The sequence below is a fragment of the Cyclopterus lumpus genome, chromosome 20, assembly GCF_009769545.1.
Source record: "Cyclopterus lumpus isolate fCycLum1 chromosome 20, fCycLum1.pri, whole genome shotgun sequence".
NCBI lineage: Eukaryota > Metazoa > Chordata > Actinopteri > Perciformes > Cyclopteridae > Cyclopterus > Cyclopterus lumpus.
Genome location: NC_046985.1, coordinates 17093696 through 17113712, shown reverse-complemented (window position 1 = coordinate 17113712; position 20017 = coordinate 17093696). Strand labels below are relative to the sequence as shown.

General features: G+C 43.4%; 1 protein-coding gene across 1 annotated transcript; it reads left to right on the top strand.

The window, feature by feature from the left end:
• The first annotated feature begins 3405 nt into the window (after positions 1-3405).
• On the top strand, positions 3406-19523 carry LOC117749548 (kinesin-1 heavy chain-like). The gene is made up of 25 exons (XM_034560167.1): positions 3406-3534; positions 5755-5842; positions 5952-6025; positions 6505-6609; positions 6706-6754; positions 6862-6917; positions 7168-7255; positions 8682-8806; positions 9364-9468; positions 10311-10456; positions 10590-10738; positions 11263-11480; positions 13398-13466; positions 13739-13945; positions 14034-14177; positions 14963-15151; positions 15350-15467; positions 16107-16162; positions 16255-16364; positions 16442-16543; positions 16620-16680; positions 18021-18092; positions 18646-18750; positions 18894-19101; positions 19402-19523. Exons 1-25 carry the CDS (start codon positions 3406-3408, stop codon positions 19521-19523), a joined length of 2895 nt encoding a protein of 964 aa, XP_034416058.1.
• Positions 19524-20017: the final 494 nt, after the last annotated feature.

Here is a 20017-nt window from a genome sequence, read left to right as displayed (position 1 = left end):
CCGTAATGCCAGAGCAGCCTATTACTCATCAGTAATAGAGAAAAATAAGAACAACCCCAGGTTTATCTTTAGCACTGTAGCCAGGCTGACAGAGAGTCACAGCTCTGTGGAGCCGTGTATTCCAATAGACCTCAGTAGTAATGACTTCATGAATTTCTTTAATAAAAATATTTTAACTATTAGAGGCAAGATTGATGATCTCTTGCCCTCATCCATTGCCGATCTGTCATCAAGAGGAGTGGCCTTGGAAACGGCCTTATGCCCTGGTGTATATTTGGATATCTTTTCTCCCATTAACCTAGACCAATTGTCCTCAACGGTTTCTACTTCTAAACCGTCTACCTGTCTCTTGGACCCCACCCAACCCAACGAGGCTGCTTAAAGAGGTGTTGCCTTTAATTGGCACCTCTCTGTTGGATATTGTTAATGTGTCTTTGCTAACAGGGCATGTACTACATCAGGCTGCTCTAATAAGTCTCTTAAGTCCCTCCAGTTGATCCAGAATGCTGCAGCTCGTGTACTCACAAAAACTAAGAAAATAGATCACATTACTCCTGTATTAGCTGCTCTGCACTGGCTCCCTGTAAAATCAAGACTCACATTTAAAATTCTCCTCACCTACAAAGCCTTGATTGGTGATGCACCATCATATCCTAAGGAGCTTGTAGTACCATATTGCCCCACTAGAGAGCTGCACTCACTAAATGCGGGGCTACTTGTGGTTCCTAGAGTCCTAAAAAGTAGGATGGGAGCAAGAGCCTTCAATTATCAAGCTACTCTTTTATGGAACCAGCTTCCACTTTCAGCCCGGGAGTCAGACACAGTCACCTCATTTAAGACTAGACTTAAGACTTTCCTCTTTAATAGTGCTTATAGTTAGGGCTGAATCAGGTTTGCCCTGGTTGAGCTCCTAGACATGCTGCTATAGGCTTCTGGGGAATGTTTTAGGATACACTGAGCACCTATCTCCTCTTCTCTCTCTACTTATCGATGAATTTACATCTCTCTATTGCACCTTATTAACTCTGCTTCCTTCCCGGAGTCTTTGTGACTTCACGTTTCATAGGGTCCATTGGACCTGGTGGTGTCTGATGCCTGGTGAGCCGGTCTCCCACGTTGGCCCTGCTGATGCGCCCCGCCCCCCCTCCTCTCTACCTCCTTCTGTTTCATGGATTGGAGTTCCATTCATACATTGTCATATTCATGTAATGTGTTTATGTAACTTTGTAATGCTGTTCATTCTGTACACATGACATCTATTGCATCTGTCCATCCGGGGAGAGGGATCCTCCTCTGTTGCTCTCCTGAAGGTTTCTTCCCTTTTTTCCCTGTGAAAGGTAATTTTTGGGGAGTTTTTCCTGGTCCGATGTGACGTCCTGGGACAGGGATGTCGTATGTGTACAGATTGTAAAGCCCTCTGAGGCATATTTGTCATTTGTGATATTGGGCTATACAAAATAAACTGAATTGAATTGAAAAAATAAACATGTCATAGAAAATATGAATACATCCATCCATCCATCCATCCATCCATTATCACCCGCTTATTCGGGGTCGGGTCGCGTGGCAGCAGGTTCAGCAGGCCGACCCAGGCTTCCCTCTCACCCGCAACACTTTCCAGCTCATTCTGGGTGATCCCGAGGCATTCCAAGGCCAGCCGGGAGATATAATCCCTCCAGCGTGTCCTCGGTCTTCCCCGGGGCCTCCTACCAGTTGGACGTGCCCGGAAAACCTCTAATGGGAGGCGTCCAGGAGGCATCCTGACTAGATGCCCGAACCACCTCAGCTGACTCCTTTCGACACGAAGGAGCAGCGACTCGACTCCAAGCTCCCCCCTGATGTCCGAACTCCTTACCCTATCTCTAAGGCTGAGCCCGGCCACCCTACGGAGGAAGCTCATTTCGGCCGCTTGTATCCGAGATCTCGTTCTTTCGGTCACGACCCAGAGTTCGTGACCATAGGTGAGGGTTGGAACGTAGACCGACCAGTAAATGGAGAGCTTTGCCTTCCGGCTCAGCTCCCTCTTCACCAAGACGGTGACAATATGAATACAGTATATCCTAAACATGTCATAGAAAATATGATTACAGTATATCATAAACATGACAGAAAATATGATTACAGTATATCATAAACATTACAGAAAATATGAATACAGTATATCAGAAAAAGGACTTTGTATAGTACGCCATTGTAAATGCTCAAAGTGCCACCGAATGAGTTCTATTGCTATTATTAATAAAACAGGAAAAATGCATCAGATGTTTAATCCTAATTTCTGATTGGCAGCTCACTTTGGCTCCCTCATAATGGTTATGAATGTATTTTCTACTTTAAATCAGCTCTTGGAGCGGATGGTTTGATCAACCTTTGACTGATTACTGGTTTGATTATATATATATACGCATGATATACACATGACATGATTTATCATTTTATGGTAAATGTAGTAATTCTAAGCTAAGCTAACACCAAAGGGTGTGTCGAGATGGAAATGTCAGAAGTGCAACGTTTTCCTGTGTTTGAATGCAAACCAGCAGTACTTTGTATATGAGAGAGTGGATCTAATGCACAGTGAGTGCAGAGTGTTGAGACTAAAATTTCATAAATGCAATGTTTTTTTTGCAGTGTTCCCTTTGTTTGAATCTACTGTTTTGGTATTTGTATATATGTAACTACTTTTACCACGTAGTGATATCTCAACCATTTGGTAGACACCTGTATTTACAGAACTGTGAGGTATGTTTTGGGAGATTCTTGTCAAAGAATAAAAAAATGCAAAGAAATAATTTTTCCATTACTTTTTTCTGGTGGTTTAAGTCTCGGAGAACCAACGTCTTCAACACGGGTATTTTTTTAAATCTTAATCTTACCCACAATTGAATACAATAATCTTTTGATGGTGTCATGGTCATGTGACATGTTGCAGCAAAGTGCGGTCCCATTTGTATTTGCACCATTTCCAGCCCTCACAGCAAGTCAGTAAGTCTCTGAGGGTTCAGGGTTTGAGGCATTAGGGGGGGGACACTGGCCTTAGGGGGGACACTGGGACTGGCCCCTACTGAGCACGAGGAAGTGTTCACTAGCTCGTTTCTGATTGGAGCGATTTGGTGCGTGACATGTCTCCCCGATACTTCATCGGCTCATTGACATGTTGATATTGGGAATGTTGGTCCTCTCTCATTGTATGTCATAAACAAACACAATGCTCTCATCGGGTGTCATGCCTGAAACTCCATGTTGTTTATTTGAGGACCACTCCGGCACAGCTTCTCAGCTGGTCAGCTGGACCCGCAGCTGAGCGAGGGGCGCGGCCTCCCTGCTGCGGGTTAGTGTGTCTCTCTCTGTCACCGGAGGACTCAGCGCTCCATCCATCCATCCAACAGCAGCGGCCGCGAGACGGAGATGGCGGACCCCGCATCGGAGACCACCATCAAGGTGGTGTGCCGCTTCAGGCCGCTGAACAGCTCGGAGCTGGCCCGGGGAGACAAGTACATCCCGAAGTTCCAAGGGGACGACTGCGTGCACATTGCGGTGAGTGCGCGGCTCTGGTTCAGAAGATGCACTTCCGCTGTTCTTTGAGGAAAAGTCAGACGATTATCATTTTAGTGTATTCATTATAATTTTGATAGATGTTTTCCTTTGTTTTTTTTCTACGTCTCTTTTTGTGTCACAAATACCAAACATACCTTTAAAACGTTAACGTAAAGTGCGTTTAAGTCCAGGGTGTACCAAACTAAAGACACATTTATTTAAAGCAATTTAATCTGACATCAATTAGCATCACCAGGAATCACTTCAGCTGTAAAAGGGGAACTTTCTATGCAAATTACTGGTCCCTCATCTTCTTCTTCTTGTTACGTTGACAAAGAGTTTGAGTCGAGTTTATGTTATGTAACGTTCAATGTATTCATTTCTCCAGAGGCTGATGAAGCCTGGGCTTGGTGTCGAGTTGAGTTTATGAAGGTATATGTGTGTCTTTATTACACAAACAAACACAAAAAGTTTTGAGAGTAAAGGTTGTTTACTTTGAGAGAAACTATTTTTGATTTGCAGCCACAAACGAACAAATAATTGAGCAAAAGCAAAACTAGCAAATCATTTATTCTCAATTTATATATTTTTACTTACAGAAATTTGCTCTCAATGTTTGCTTAATAAAGACACAAATATACCTTCATAAATAGCGGCTCAAAAGGTGAATCTGACAAGATGAGTCTCAGTGCATCATGTGCAAAGGCTGAATGAATGAGGCCGGACACAGCTAGAGGCAACACTTTAATAAACAAGTAGAGAAACATGACAAATGCAGCATCTTCCATATAGTGCACAAGGTGGATGCTCTGGTGGATATGAAAAATGGGTGAGTCATATTTCACACCCACCAGATCCCAACACGGGTTTCTGCACCCTCCACCACCATCAGATGCATCTCTAGCTTTATAGGACACACGTGGCATAAGTCTTACCTTGGTGATCATTATGTATTCATATTGGTGCAGAAAATACATTTTACTTGGCAAAGACTATTGAAGATGAAAACAAAAATGAATGGGCGCTTTGTTCCGTGACATTGACTCCCAGTGTCTTATGCCATGTGGGAAAGTGTTGAAGTTCAGTGGCGATCAGATCTCAGCTCTCCGGCAGCGTCAGGACTCAGATGTGTGTTGCTTTTAGCTAAATTAACACAATGAACAAAAGATTCAGAATATGATCCACACTTTTATGACAAGTTCTCACTGCCAATGGGTTACCTGTGTGTTTGTTGCTAATTAGACAGCCTTTCGCCTTCAATAATTTCATTACTCACATTTCTATTTCTGTGTCCTCAGTTCCGTTAACCAGCATTACAAATACGGGCGTTTCAGCTGCATATGAAGCACTTGCATTGTCGTGTAAATATAATTTACAATCAAAGGGTTGTACCTGTGTGTGTGCTGTGTGTAGCAGACAGTGGGAGTGTGTGGTGAGGATGTTGCTCTCTCATAACATTTGAGCCGTGCTATGGTCACTCTAGTGGGATGCTAGCTTCAGCTGAATAGCAGCCCCTGTGGATACGAGTGTCATTTAAAGGAATCATTGTAAATGCTTAAGTGTTGTAAAACCATATAGTAGCAAAAATCAGTGAGCTGACAGACACACACCAATATCAGGACTCCACTATCAGGATTGTTTACCACAAGTAAAACACCAGCTCTCGTTGATGTAGGAAGCAACTCCATCTTGCCTCCTTCTCTTCTCCGTCGAGAGTTGCACATGCTCAGTAGCGATTTGGGCACTCAGGGAGAAAAAATGGCGGCGGGTAAAGACCAAGTTTATTTGCAGAAACATAAGCTAGCATTTCAGTTACCCTACAAACAGGAGTTTAGTTGGGGGGCGTTCAAGGACAAACAAAAAAATGTTTATGTTGATGACAACAATATTAACCTTCAGCACTGAAAAATAGAAAAAGCTAATGTGGTCTAACATTAGCCACCATTCTTTGCTGGTCCTTCCAGACCGTAAGGCAGCAGTGACAAGAGCTCAGAGTGTATCATAGAACGAGGCTGTGTTTTATTGCTCATGAATCCAATCCTCCTCTGTAAGAAGAAGAATGTGTCACTTATTCGTGATGTTAAATAAGTGAACCACAGCACGTTAGCCACGTTACAAAGCACAGCTTAGAACTCAAAGTGCCATCAGGACCTTTAAGGTCTTGTTGACTTGCTAACATCTAGAGGAGCTATGTTGAGTTGTGTCGACCACTCTTCACAGGGCAAACCGTACCACTTTGACCGCGTGTTCCAGTCAGACACAACTCAGGTGCAGTTCTACAACGCCGTGGCTCAGAAGATTGTCAGCGGTAAGGAGTTCAGTAGTGGGATGCAGATGCAGTCCAAATGTCTAACACACCAAAAGCCAAAATCTCAATACTAAATGTCCTCTTTTTGTCTTTGTGTTGGTGTGTCCAGATGTTCTGGGGGGCTACAATGGGACAATATTTGCCTACGGGCAGACGTCCTCTGGTAAAACCCACACAATGGAGGTAATATTTGTTTCCACCGTGTCCAAAATGTGTCAACATGTGTTAACGGAGAGACCTACTGTAGCGGGAACTACCACAGAGGAGGTTTGGAGAACTTGTCCAGGTGTTTTAAGGTTTATGATAATGATGGATTGGAGCAGGAAATGCAGATGGACGATTAATCGGCAGACTGATTCTTTTGGATTTCTTTGAGTTTTTACAGAGTGGAGGATTGCTCTCTGAAACAATGATCTCTGATGTAGCCTAGATTGAAAAAGGTTTTACACCTGTGATTTGTTATTTAACTCCCCCCCCCTCCCGGTCTCCAAGTACCAAGGCTATTTCATAACAGTTGTTGAGATTATGTAGTAGGAGTTAAATCACAAATCACAGGTGTATCGCAACACTGTCTGTAGTTACCACTGACCAAAAGTACAAAAAGATAGAGACTTAAAAAGCCGAACATACATGTCTCGTTCTCATGCGCTTGTCTCCTAAAGGGGAAACTTCACGACTCCGATATGATGGGAATCATTCCCAGAATTGTCGAGGACATCTTCAACTACATTTACTCCATGGACGAGAACCTGGAGTTTCACATCAAAGTAGGTTAACCTCCCAATCGGGCGCTCGGATGCTCCAAGACACCAGCAAGAACACGTCATAATGATAAGTCTATGGATGCTTTTTTTTCTTTGCAGGTTTCATATTTCGAAATTTATTTGGACAAAATCAAGGACTTGTTGGATGGTATGTCTCAAGTCTCTTGTGGCTTTGTCTCGTCATCGTTGAGACCCCGATGCAAACAACAACACGACAGACTCCGACCTGACGTCTGCTTTTCTTCTCCTCCGCAGTGTCAAAGGTCAACCTCTCGGTGCACGAAGACAAAAACAGGGTGCCCTATGTCAAGGTGGGACACACGTTGAGAAACGTTACTTTGGGTACAACATGAGATTATTTCTCTTATCTTTTACATCATTCTCAATTGTAAGTTTAATGTATCTAGTTGGACGGATGAAGAGAGAGTAAAAGACCAAGGCAACAAGGAAAATAAGTTCCCTCTGAAAACATCGCCATGTCTTCGTCTTCTTCAGCTCATAATTGTGTCTCGGTGAAGTCGGCTATCTGAACACAGCGGCTCCTTGTGCTTGCATCTCCAGGGGTGTACCGAACGTTTCGTGAGCAGTCCCGACGAGGTCATGGACGCCATCGACGAGGGCAAAAACTGCAGACACGTGGCTGTCACAAGTGAGTCCAGGCGCCCCCCCCCCCCTCCCGGGGCCTGCTGCCTCTCATGGGTTCGACCTCACCGGGTCTCCTGACTGCAGCAAGACATCCTCTGTGTGCTCCGCACATAGCGGGACGGAGGAGTGAAGTCAGTGATTCACAGAGGATTTCTATTCCTGGACGCTCTCTTTAGAGGGCAGCTGAGCTGAGCTTAATGGGTGTTTGTGGTGCATCCTCTGATCAGCTTCGATTTCACATGGCTTCTTTTCTTTTTTTTTGCCATCAAATATCTTCTCAAATAAAAATATGTTTGTTCCAAAATAAGGTCCCATGGTGTTCCCCCGGAGGGTTGGGACAGCTCTATTTTTACAGGGTAACTTTTATAGAGGGAGTTGGACTAATCGTGCCCATGACTAAATGTACACACATATTTATCATGTTTACACAGCTATCTGAAGTTTTTAGGGAGTTTGCTTATGACCTTTCAATAACATGTTACTTATTTATATATATATATTGACTATATTTGACTATATTTATCTCAATACCATGCACAGTATTACTTTTCTATTTTACTTCACCTATTTTACACATTTTATCTTACATTTATTGTTATTCCGTTGGGCACTTTAGTTAGTATTGACACACTTCATTATTTCACTCTTCACTTTTTATTCTTGTGTTGTTGTAATTTATTTTTTCTATTTCAGCGTACTCCTTTTCATATATATCTTACGCTATCTTATTGGAGTCTGAGGTGGCAGGCACCGTAGGGACAAAAGTAAGAGGATGTTCAGATAAGAACACCAAACATGTCCCTGCATAACAAGGACAACAACCCTGAAGATCCCAATGACATGCAGTACATTAGCTGTTCTTCACACTCCAAACGGACGAGGTGCCTTTAGGGGCACATGTATCGTGCTCAGTCGCTGCATGTGACTCCAGCGCCCCACTCTGCTCTGTGACTACAGAGGTCGTCACATGATTTCACTCTTGTAATTCAGTCCCTAATGTGGGATTTGATTAAAATAATATTAAAATAATATCAAGGATTTTGACTTCTTTCCCTCACAAGTCAACTTTTAAAACACTTCTTCTTCATTCCATTACCCACCTGATTTTGCTTTGTACAATTTTCTTAAAAAAATGTTCTAAAAAGATTAGAAAAATGAATGTAAGTGCAAAATAATCTGATTAAATATTACTGTGGATTTGATGTATACAAAAACAAGTAATGATACATTACAGCCATTAAAGTTTGTACGTCAAGTTTTTTTTAGACTAATAGCATACACATTATAATTGTTAATAATAATAACATTATTAATACAAGTAACCAACAATAAGTATTATATGAATTATAGATAATTTGTTGATTTGTGTGTGTGTGTGTGTGTGTGTGTGTGTGTGTGTGTGTGTGTGTGTGTGTGTGTGTGTGTGTCAGACATGAACGAGCACAGCTCCAGGAGTCACAGCATCTTCCTCATCAACATCAAGCAGGAAAACTCTCAGACCGGACAGAAACTCACCGGCAAGCTTTACCTGGTCGACCTGGCCGGGAGTGAGAAGGTGCGTTTCCTTCCTGCACTCGTACTCCACCTCCCTCCTAGGATGTTTTTTTACAGACATTGTGATTATTTCTTGTAAAGGTGCAATGTATAAGATCTGGCCACCTTCTCCAAACAACTAAGGGTCAGCAGTTCCCCTGTTACTGGGACCATACAATCAAAATTGTCTATCATCACAAATGAAAAACAACAACAAAGCCAACTACTGAGTGACTTCAGGGCGAGAATACACAAAATTCCACTAAACTGGCGATGTTCAGGTGAAAATAACCCTACTATCTTACTCTTCATGTGTGGGATCAGCCAATAATGTGCACAGGCCTTTTCTCACAGTTTACATTAGCTGGATTTACATAATGAAGCTTTAATGACACACTGCTGCTTCCTTTCAACAGCATGTTAATAAGACAAGGATAGCACTCAGTGCCAGTGAATACATTAAACATGCCTACTCAGTCTTCCTTCATTCACCCACTTGTTTTTCAACTGTTTTTCCATGAACACTACACCTCCCCATCATCATCTTTGAGTACGCTCCTGTGCTTGTGTGTTTCACAGGTGGGTAAGACGGGAGCAGAGGGGACGGTGCTGGATGAGGCCAAGATGATCAATAAGTCCCTGTCCTCGCTGGGAAATGTCATCTCAGCTCTGGCGGAGGGCTCGGTGAGACAGCCAGCTCTTTCGGGGGGGGGGTTGCTTTCCAGGGCGATCGGTACTGTGCTGTCATCGTGAATGCCCTTAATTAGCACGTTTAACTGGGAATCCCCACCATAAGCAGGAAGTGAGCTGTGTTCCAAACCTGCAGGTTTTGATTAATTTTTTTGTTCACTTTTGGTACATACTACTTCCTCATAACATAGGACCTTGGACTTTGACCTTTTTCTCATACATTGGCTGAGCAAAGGATGGTGGGCCAATATAACTAGAAAAACTTGCAAGCTTGCAAAAATACCAGGATGTAGTCGAACATCCTGGTGTTTTTGGCATACTCCATATGACATGTTACATATCAGGACATACCAAATCCTTTTCTTACATTCTAAATAGTTTGATTTTACCATTGTATTTATTCTCCGCGTCAGGGGGAAAAGGCGAGCACACAGACAAACGGAGAGCCTCGACCGATCACTGTAGATGTGGTTCAAAACAGATCTACTCTGGTTTATTAGCTGTTTGCAGATTACGCTTCACCGTATGCGATTTGAACATTTATTAAAATGGAAGCGCATCTTTTCTGACGTCAACAACGCATTTAAAATCTTTTTTTAATGGGGATCGGCCCTAAGAGGGAGAATATGTATGCTTAGGATTCCTAGAAAGGAGAATGATGTAAACATAGCCTATAATTATTTTTATATTGTTCAATTTGGCCATCAGCTAAGGTTCTTGTATATATATTTTTTAATGAATGATAATGACGTGTCATGTAAAACCTATATCTTTGAAAATGACGACATAATGCCAATGTTGATAGGAGCAGGATTGTAACGTGTGCCCTCTGTCAGAGCTACGTGCCGTACAGAGACAGTAAGATGACCAGGATCCTGCAGGACTCCCTGGGAGGGAACTGTCGGACCACCATGGTCATCTGCTGCTCGCCATCCGCTTACAATGACGCTGAGACCAGGTCCACGCTGATGTTTGGACAGAGGTACACACACACACTCACACACGTTCCTGCTTGGTAACGTGAGGAAAGGCCGTGAAACCGCAGCCTTGTCTGCGCGCGGCGCGGTGAAACCGGGGGCTGGTTCTGGTCATTCATTACCGTCCTATCTCACCAGGGCAAAGACCATCAAGAACACTGTGATCCTGAACGTGGAGCTGACCGCGGAGCAGTGGAAGAAGAAGTGGGAGAAGGAAAGGGAGAAGAACAAGACGCTGAAATCCACCGTCACCTGGCTGGAGGCCGAGCTCAGCCGCTGGAGGAGCGGTGAGGACTACACAGTCTCATAGGATTTTTATGTGCATATGGGCATTTATGTCCGCTTCATACACTGCACTATGACATTGAAACAAAGGACACTGGGGTATATTTTAATAATAATTGAGGAGAATTCTGCCTACTTGGTAGGTACAGTGTAGTAATCTTCCATTTCCTGTGAATGAACAACAATCAAGACTTTGTTAAAAAAATGGTCTGGATAAGATGGAGAAAACAAAGCTAAAAACAAACAGAAGGTCAGAGCTTTTATCACTCAGCCGTGCTCCAAAGAGCTGAGTCACACATTGGTCCTATTTTGGACTTGAAGAGGACACGCTTAAAGAAAGAGTCCTTTTTTTCCCCATCAGCAGTGTCTGGTGTAGCATGAACACGCCTGCATTACATAAATATAAAGACATGAGAACTCTATGAGTTGTCACAGGTCTCCCTGAGGGAAGTGGTGGTGGTGGGGGGGTGGGTGGGTAGCTGTCACAGACACAGAGACTGGAGCTGATGTCCCTCCTATTCTGCAGGAGAGAGTGTGCCGGTGGAGGATCAGTTCGATAAAGAGAAAGCCAAAGCAGAGGTCCAGGCCCTGGACAGCACGCTCAACAACGATAAGATGGCTTCCGCTCCGGCCCTCAGCACCCTCAGCGCCCTCAGCGCCCGCCCCGGGGTCAAACTCACTCAGGCGGAGACGGAGAAGTACGCCGCCGAAATGGCCAAGCTCTACAAAGAGTTGGATGACAAGGTGAGGGAGGCGTGGCAGGTACACAGACATTCAATCATTTAATTCAATCATTGAATACACTGCCACACGTTATTATGTTATTATCTCGGGCGCTAACGGCTAACTGAGTTTTTCTGAATCGAACTATACATCAGCGTCAGTGTTTTAATACATTAACATAACGGAGCTCCTGAAATGAAGGATGTGACTGAACAAAGCCGCCGGGTGCCGTTGCTGAATCAGTCCCAACAATGTCACTTAAAAAACAGTAAGACTAACTAATGAACATTAATATATGGTGTTTATTATTCCACTGTTTATCCTGATTTCTCAAGTGATAAATGGCAGATCAAATGTATCAGTAGGGTTCTTTTAATGGTATGAATGGTTTACTAAAACACTTAACTGCACATCCCTTTAAACAGGATATGCTAATATTATTTAATAATAACGGTATGGGTCATGTTACTGCATATGCTTATTCTGTTATTACATATATTAGTTGTTTTTGCTGGTGGTGGTTTAAGTCATGCCCAGCCACACACACATGGGCTTATTAAAGATAAGATCCTTTCGTCCCACAGCGAGGGACAAACAAGAGTCACGAGTAGGAAAACTAGACCAAAACAAGTATAATACATACCTAATCACACAGTAAAGGTATAATACACATACGTAATGACACAGTAAAGGTATAATACATATGTAATCACACATTAACAGGTATAATACACATACGTAATCACACATTAAAGGTATAATACATATACGTAATCACACATTAAAGGTATAATACATATACATAATCATACATTAAAGGTATAATACATATACGTAATCATACATTAAAGGTATAATACTTAAGACTCAAACATGATATAGTCGAACTGAATGATTGGTAAAAAGGCACTAAACCAGAAGTGTGGACTCAAGTCACGAGTAACAATAGACAACTCACCCTCCTAGTGTGTCCAAGTTACTATATTTGATACTGCTGCTGTCAACAGGATGACATGGGACTTGACCTGAGACTTGACCTGGGACTTGACCTGGGACTGGACCTGGGACTGGACATGGGACTGGACTCTGGCCTTCTTAGCAAAGACTTGAGACTTACTTTTGGCTTGCAAAACAACGACTTTGTGCCTCCACTGCATGACATCGCAAGTGTGAAGCAACTTTTGTCAGACGAAGAAAATAAATACACATAAATACACGTAAAACATTTAATTGCCAACAGAGCAGTTTGGATTCTCGTCCGACGACAAGAAAAGTGTCCTCCTTTAATCACCATATATGAAGCAACACAATGAAAAGTGGGATTCCTTTACACTCTCAACTAGACCATATAACTAACAGAGCCACCAAGTCATCCTTCTTCATTAAAGCTGCCTGTTTCTACAGCTGACGGTAGAGTAACTGAGCATGCAGAGACATTCACACTCCAGCTGCTGTGAGAGACACCATATATAACCTGTGTTGAAAAATAAATCACACGTCACATTAAAAAGTCTATTGATTGACAATGTTGTACTAATACTCTAAATAATGCTTATCTATTAAGATAAATAGTATGATGTTAGGATGTTATATTATACGCAACATTTGGGCGACTGTGTGTCAGTGGTTAGCAGGTCCATCTTTCAATCAGGGGGTTGGCGGTTCAATCCCCGCCCTAGTCGATGTGTCCTTGAGCAAGACACTTAACCCTGAATTGTTCCCTGTAGCTGTGTCTACAGTGTATGAATGTAACATGATTGTAAGTCGCTTTGGATAAAAGCGTCAGCTAAATGACATGTAATGTAATAACATTTCTAATTGGCTAATCTTTCATGTAGTGTCTGACCACCAGATGGCAGGATTGGCTGTGTTTCTGGTGGAAATAAACATGTGATGTGCATTATATTTTTCTTTTCCACTGTCCTCTCGCTCCTCCAGGACGACGAGATCAACCAGCAGTCTCAGCTGTTGGAGTCTCTGCAGCAGCAGATGTTGGACCTGGAGGAGGTGACACAACTTCCCTTCTTCCCCTCCCTTCCCTCCCTCCAGCTGTTCCTGTTAGCACAGACCCAGTCTGACAGCTGATAGCAGACCATTAGTAGCCCCGCAGGAGAGGTCAGACTGTAACTCACACTTAGAAAGCAACAGTGGAACCTTGCAGATTAAAACTAGTGCAGAAACGTGTGTTGTAGGTCTTGTTGTGAACTCCCCTCCCCCTTTCAGCCCCTTCCCTGAGGCTGAGCATCCCTGTCTTATCCTCACCCTTTCCTCACCCGTAGCTCCTGGGTTCCTCCCACCGAGACCACGACACCCTGCAGACAGAACTAAACCGGCTGCTGGCGGAGAACGAAGCCTCCAAGGAGGAGGTGAAGGAGGTGCTGCAGGCCCTGGAGGAGCTGGCCGTCAACTATGACGAGAAGAGTCAGGAAGTCGAGGACAAGGCGCAAGAGTTTGAGGCCCTCAGTGAGGAGCTGAACGAGAAATCGGTACTTCTATATGAGTCCAACTATAGCAGAGGTCACACGTGATAACCTGGTAAGGTTTGTTTTGGTTCATGTTCTCATCCACCACCAGAACTCCTTGGCCTCCATTGACTCTGAACTCCAGAAGCTGAAGGAGATGACCAACCACCAGAAGAAGAGGGTGACTGAGATGATGTCATCATTACTCAAAGACCTGGCTGAGATAGGCATCGCCGTGGGGAGCAACGACGTAAAGGTTACCAGCCGTGGCGATGACGCACTGGTTCAAAGGAATAATTCATGATCATAGCAGAGGAACGATGGCCTGTTGAAACAAAAATCAGATCCTGATTTCAGAGATGTTACCATGGCAACCCATCTATCTATCTGTCGATCTGACGACGCTTTATGGGGCTTCAGTGCAGCCAGTGTGTATCCGGGCCAATTAACTCACTGTGGCATCATTTTTCACAGCCATAGATAAGTCCTGCACCTCTTAGGAAACATCACAATCATGACGCGAACTTAAAGGTGTGTGTAGTAGGCTCTGGTTAGTGTGGTGTTTTTAAATGAGACATGTAGTGTAAAGCAATTTTGATGAAATATCACAATTGTAAGCTTTGATTTGGTCACACAAGTTGTGTTCAAAGACCTTAGAAATGTTGAATATCCAACGATCATGTCGTTTTTTATAGCTTATGGCTATGAATTTTTAAACTCATTTTCTAGCTGATTAAAAGCTGAATTGTCGTCAGATGATAGCTGATGGGTTCCCAGATGGTGTGTTTCCGGCCAACCAGTAAGAGTACAACAAAGAGTGGTGGCCCTATATGCCACCACTCTTATTTTCCATAGATGCAGTTACGTTTCTCTAGATTGGGCTTTACTGTATATTTAGCTGTAATGGTTACTCAGTGGTTTCTGGTTAATCATTGATAGAATTATGTAAATAAAGGCATTCAGAAGAAGAAAATGTGTTGCATAGAGACAAAATGACAAAGACAAAGTATGAGGCCTACTCACTGTTTTCTGACCTCACAGCAACAAGAGAGCAGCGGCCTCATTGACGAGGAGTTCACCATGGCCCGTCTCTACATCGGTAAGATGAAGTCGGAGGTGAAGACGATGGTGAAGCGGAGCAAACAACTGGAAAGCTCCCGGGCCCAGAGTGCCCAGAAGATGGAGGAGACGGAGATGGAGCTGATCGCCGTCCAGCTCCGAGTCTCCCAGGTGACGCCGCTGCCTCCGCCATCATGGATCAAATGTGGCGGTTAATGAAATTGCCAGATTATGTGCTCATCAATCAAACAGCAGCGTCGCTAGTTTGACGGGTTGCTGCATGTCTTTGTTCTGGGTTAAAACTCTGTGTGAGTTTTAATCACACAAGACAGTTTTTCATGTCTTTTTCAATTTCCTGTTGTCGGCCAGCATGAAGCCAAAATCAAGTCCCTGAGTGACAGCCTCCAGAATGCGGAGCAGAAGAAAAGACAGCTGGAGGAAAATGTGGACTTTCTGAATGAGGAAATAGTCCGGATCAAAGCCCAAGGTGAGCATCACCCACTATGCTGTCTTTAATGGTCTTGCTGGGAGCCTTTTAGCCTGTGCTACCATGTTGAAAAATGTATTGTACTGAAATCAATGGACTGAGCCCCAAAGAAAATTCCCAGGGTGCAGTGCAGTTTACAGAACCAGACCTGTTCAGGTGTCCGTCTTCCAAGCAAATCACTCTTGGCATGTTTATTATGCAGTTTTCGTGATTCATATTTTTCCTTTGTTCGTAATATATTTACATTTTTTAAACACATGCTCCGACAACCTTTAAAAACGCTTTCTTGGTATTTTCTTGGTATTTTTTCAAACCTATTATTTAATTATAAGTAACTATAATTAGTTATATGTAATGTCCTTTCATTTTCTAGTTGTTGAAATTATTATTTCAGTGTAATTTTGTCTGACATTAGTGCATAGTAAATCCAGGTGGCTACTTCAACACAGTCTCATTAAAACACAATAACTCAAAATCTTGAGCACTTATTTCCCTTTTATGGTGTTAAATCAACGCAGATGTGTACTTTCGCTGTAATTTGACATCTCTGTTGTCTGATAGAGGCTCAAAATGAATAAAATATGTCCATAAAATGGTGAATAGTTGATAGTGATACCTTATCAGCTTTTTTCCTTCCAGAGAAAGTCAACAGCATGGAGAAGGAGAACGAGATCCAGTCTGCCAATGAAGTCAAGGTACTTGCGTCCCTAAAGAGTGGTCCCATACCGGCCGTGGCCTCCCGCCTGGGCATCGTAACCACAGCTGTGTGCTGCTTGTGTGTCTCCAGGACGCAGTGGAGAAGCAGATCCGGTCTCACAGAGAGATCCACCAGAAGCAGATCAGCAGCCTGAGAGACGAGCTGGACCACAAGGAGAAGCTCATGACGGAGCTGCAGGAGTAAGACGCCAAACACTTCCTCTCTGTGAATGTGATGTGGAGCCTGCATGCTCACTCTGTTGCCCACGTGTGTGCAGTCTAAACCAGAAGATCATGCTGGAGCAGGAGAGGTTGAGGGTGGAGCATGAGAAGCTCAAGGCGGCAGACCAGGAGAAGAGCCGCCAGCTGCAGGAACTCACGTAACGCCTCTACGTGCAGTTTAAGTTTCCCATAATACCGCATGCAGCAGGTTAACACCCATCTTATGTTGTGCAGGGTGTTGCAGGACAGGCGGGAGCAGGCCAGGCAGGACCTCAAGGGACTCGAGGAGACTGTGGTGTGACTTCACCCAAATAAGAAAACAAGTTTTCCATTTTTTTTTAATACAATTAGTGGGGTTGAATATCATTTCATATAATTTCCATTTTTCCATTTTAGAATTGACAAAGTGACATTTTGATCCAGAAACAATGTCTCATTTCCTCTGAGGAAGGGTTTGAGTATACTAAACAGTACAAAAATGTAAAAAGGCAGATGAATTTAAAATGAAATGAATGCGGATGGTGGTAACACAACTTCAGTGACAGCAGTCAGGGATTTCCTTTGCTTATCACATAGTGCGTACTTTCCTCTTAGTATAAGATGTTAATGTATGTTGACCTCTCTTACAGAGCAGTAACACACCACACAGATTATAAATACTGTAAACACTTATTATGAAGTATGGATTTGGGTCTCAAACAACGGATGTCAAATCAGGTCACGTTGGCTATTCCTGGGAAGAACAAAAAGCTGAAAATCTCCTAAGGACACTTATAGAGAGCAATTTAATAGATGTTGACTTGTATCAGCAAATTATATGGGAAATTCTAAAATGTTTCATTGTTTCACGTCATTGTAGAATAGTCACAAAGGCAAATTATCTGCAAATTGTTACATTGACGTAGAATTCTTTGTTTACATCAACTGGAGTCATTTCATCTGAAAATCCAAAAAGTGTCACTTTGTAGCAGCAGTGTCACCTCAATGTGATTGAATCACTTTTTCTATACCAGTAGACTGTTGATGGTTAACTGCTTTTTCTAAAATGACGAGCACTAGGGGACATCATAGGGGATATCATGCCGAGGATGGCTATTATTATTATTATGGCCCCATCACCTGTCCTACAGAGGAGCAAGACATTGCCTGATATTAGAAGGGCTGATTCAAAAGTCTGGACCCGGGCAAAGCCAGACTTATGGTTGTTTCGCCTCTTTTTCTTGTTTTGTGTGTTTTTGATGTTGTTACGCATCTCTCTGTGGTTGTTTGTTTATCTCTTTGTGATCATTGTTGTGTCTCTTTGGAGTCGTTTTGGTCTCTGTGTCTCGTCGTTCCATGTCTCTTTCTGGTCATTTTGAGTCTTTTCCTTGTCGTTAAGCATCTCTTTGAGTGACATTTTGGAGGTGAAGGCCAAGGGGGCCCCTGACTATTAGGTGTGTAAGCTCCTTTCAGTAATCCATCCATGATTATGTTCGGACCGTTTTGGATCAAATTCTTTAAACTACACTTGTGTTAGGGTGAAAGAAGGAAAACTGAAAACACAGACACAATCTTGGTGTAGTTTGGGTGAACAAACCCTTTAATGCCTCCAAACAGTTCGTTTTTTCTGAACAGGGTTTCATTGCCTTCACACAGGCCCGAGAGCTGCAGACACTCCACAACCTCCGGAGGCTTTTTGTCCAAGACTTGGCCACTCGAGTCAAAAAGGTAAACACTCCGACAGTAGGTACTCATCATCCTGTTCTCCTGAAGCTGCTCCTTGTACATCATCACTGGGATCTGGCTTTGTGTGTGATTTTGTATCAATTAATCTTGTGTGATATCACATGAGCACAACCACAACAGTTACCTGGAATGAGACAAACACAGCCATGCACCGTGCACCATGATGAAATGTTAATGACGCCAGGGAACACAACAGAAAGTGTCTGCAATAAGTAGGCCATCTGATTCTTCAAAGGGAGCAGCTGGAAATTAGGGACCCGGGCTCTCGGCGTGGCGCTCGTCTCCAGCCCTCAGGCTGAGGCTGGCTGAGATAAACAAAGGCAATTCAGGCTTTTCTTCGAGGGTAGAGGATATGCCCTGGTCCTATACTTATCATCTAATTTAGCCACAAATTGGATGCTTTTTCAAATTTTGCACGCGTTGGGATGTAAGATCTCAATGGGGGACAGGTCTGCTGTGGCAGATAAATGAATGCAGACATAAAACATGGATTGAAATCAGTGTCCCGATAAAGCTGTGTGTTGTGCTTCACTAGAAGGCTAAGATGAACTCGGATGACGCAGGAAGCAGCGCCGTCCAGAAACAGAAGATCTGCTTCCTGGAGAGCAACCTCGAGCAGCTCACCAAAGCTCACAAGCAGGTGAAAATATGAATAAACGCCCAATTAGCACGAAGCTTCCCGCCTGAACTCATTTAGAAGGGATGTTAACCAGATTGTGTGTCTAAAGGTTACATGCTCTCTGTGTCCTGTCCCTTTCCTATCGCTCTTTGTTCCATCTGTAGCTGCTACGGGACAACGCCGACCTTCGAGGTGAGCTGCCTAAACTGGAGAAGCGCCTGCGGGCCACCGCTGAGCGGGTCAAAGCCCTGGAGGCGGCTCTGAGGGAGGCCAAAGAGAACGCAGCCACCGACCGAAAGCGCTACGAGCAGGAGATGGAGCGCATTAAGGACGCTGTCAAGCCCAAAAACATGGGCAGGAGAGCCTCCATAGGTCAGTGAACACACATACACACTACATTATGGAACATATCTTGTACAGGACTAAAAATCTTGAAAATATTCGATATAGAATATCAATATTCTGAAAAACTATCAAACTTAATTTTCCAACCAGTCAAAAGACATCTTGGGAAATATTAGCATTAGGAATAGGAATACCTAAAAGCCTTTTAAAAGCCTTTTTTCTTTAATTTCAAACAAAGAAATGAGCAGTATGTCCACTCGGAACAACATGTGATGATGAACCTGCTTTCTGTATGTGACCCATATCATCTTTCTGCGTCCGACCCAGCTAAGCCCATCAGACCAGGCCAGCTGCCCGGAGCCTCTCCCATTAACACCAGTGTCAACAGGTCCAACCTCATCCAGAACAACCAGCCTGCCGGCATTAAGGGAGGAGGCAACAATAGGTGAGAGGAGAATACACACTCTTCAGTCCCTATTTGTATTCTTTTGTAATCCTTATCCAGGTAAACTATAATGGCATGTATTTGTCCCTTTGGTGAAATTCAATTATTTCAATCTTTTGTTATTTTTCTTGGTTAATGCTCACACAGGAACATGCATCACTGTGACGAGATGTCAGAATGATGGGTCGCCGCAGCACAGCACCTTTGGCGGTTCTCTGCCTTGCTCAAGGGCATCTCGGCAGTAACCAGGAGGCCCGCTGCCACAATCCGTACCTGCTCCGTTTCGGACTTGAATCACTCGGTCCACTTCCAAAAAGACAACATGTAAATTGCTTCGCATTCCTTTTCTTTTCTGGTTTCCCTTACAGCTGCTGAGGACGAAGCATAGTCACGCAAGCAACTAGCCAAAGCTCCAGAAGTCTCATTCTTAAATATTGAACTTTCTTTCCCTTGGAAACACTGCACCAGTCTTCCAACATCAGAGTGTGTATATACTGT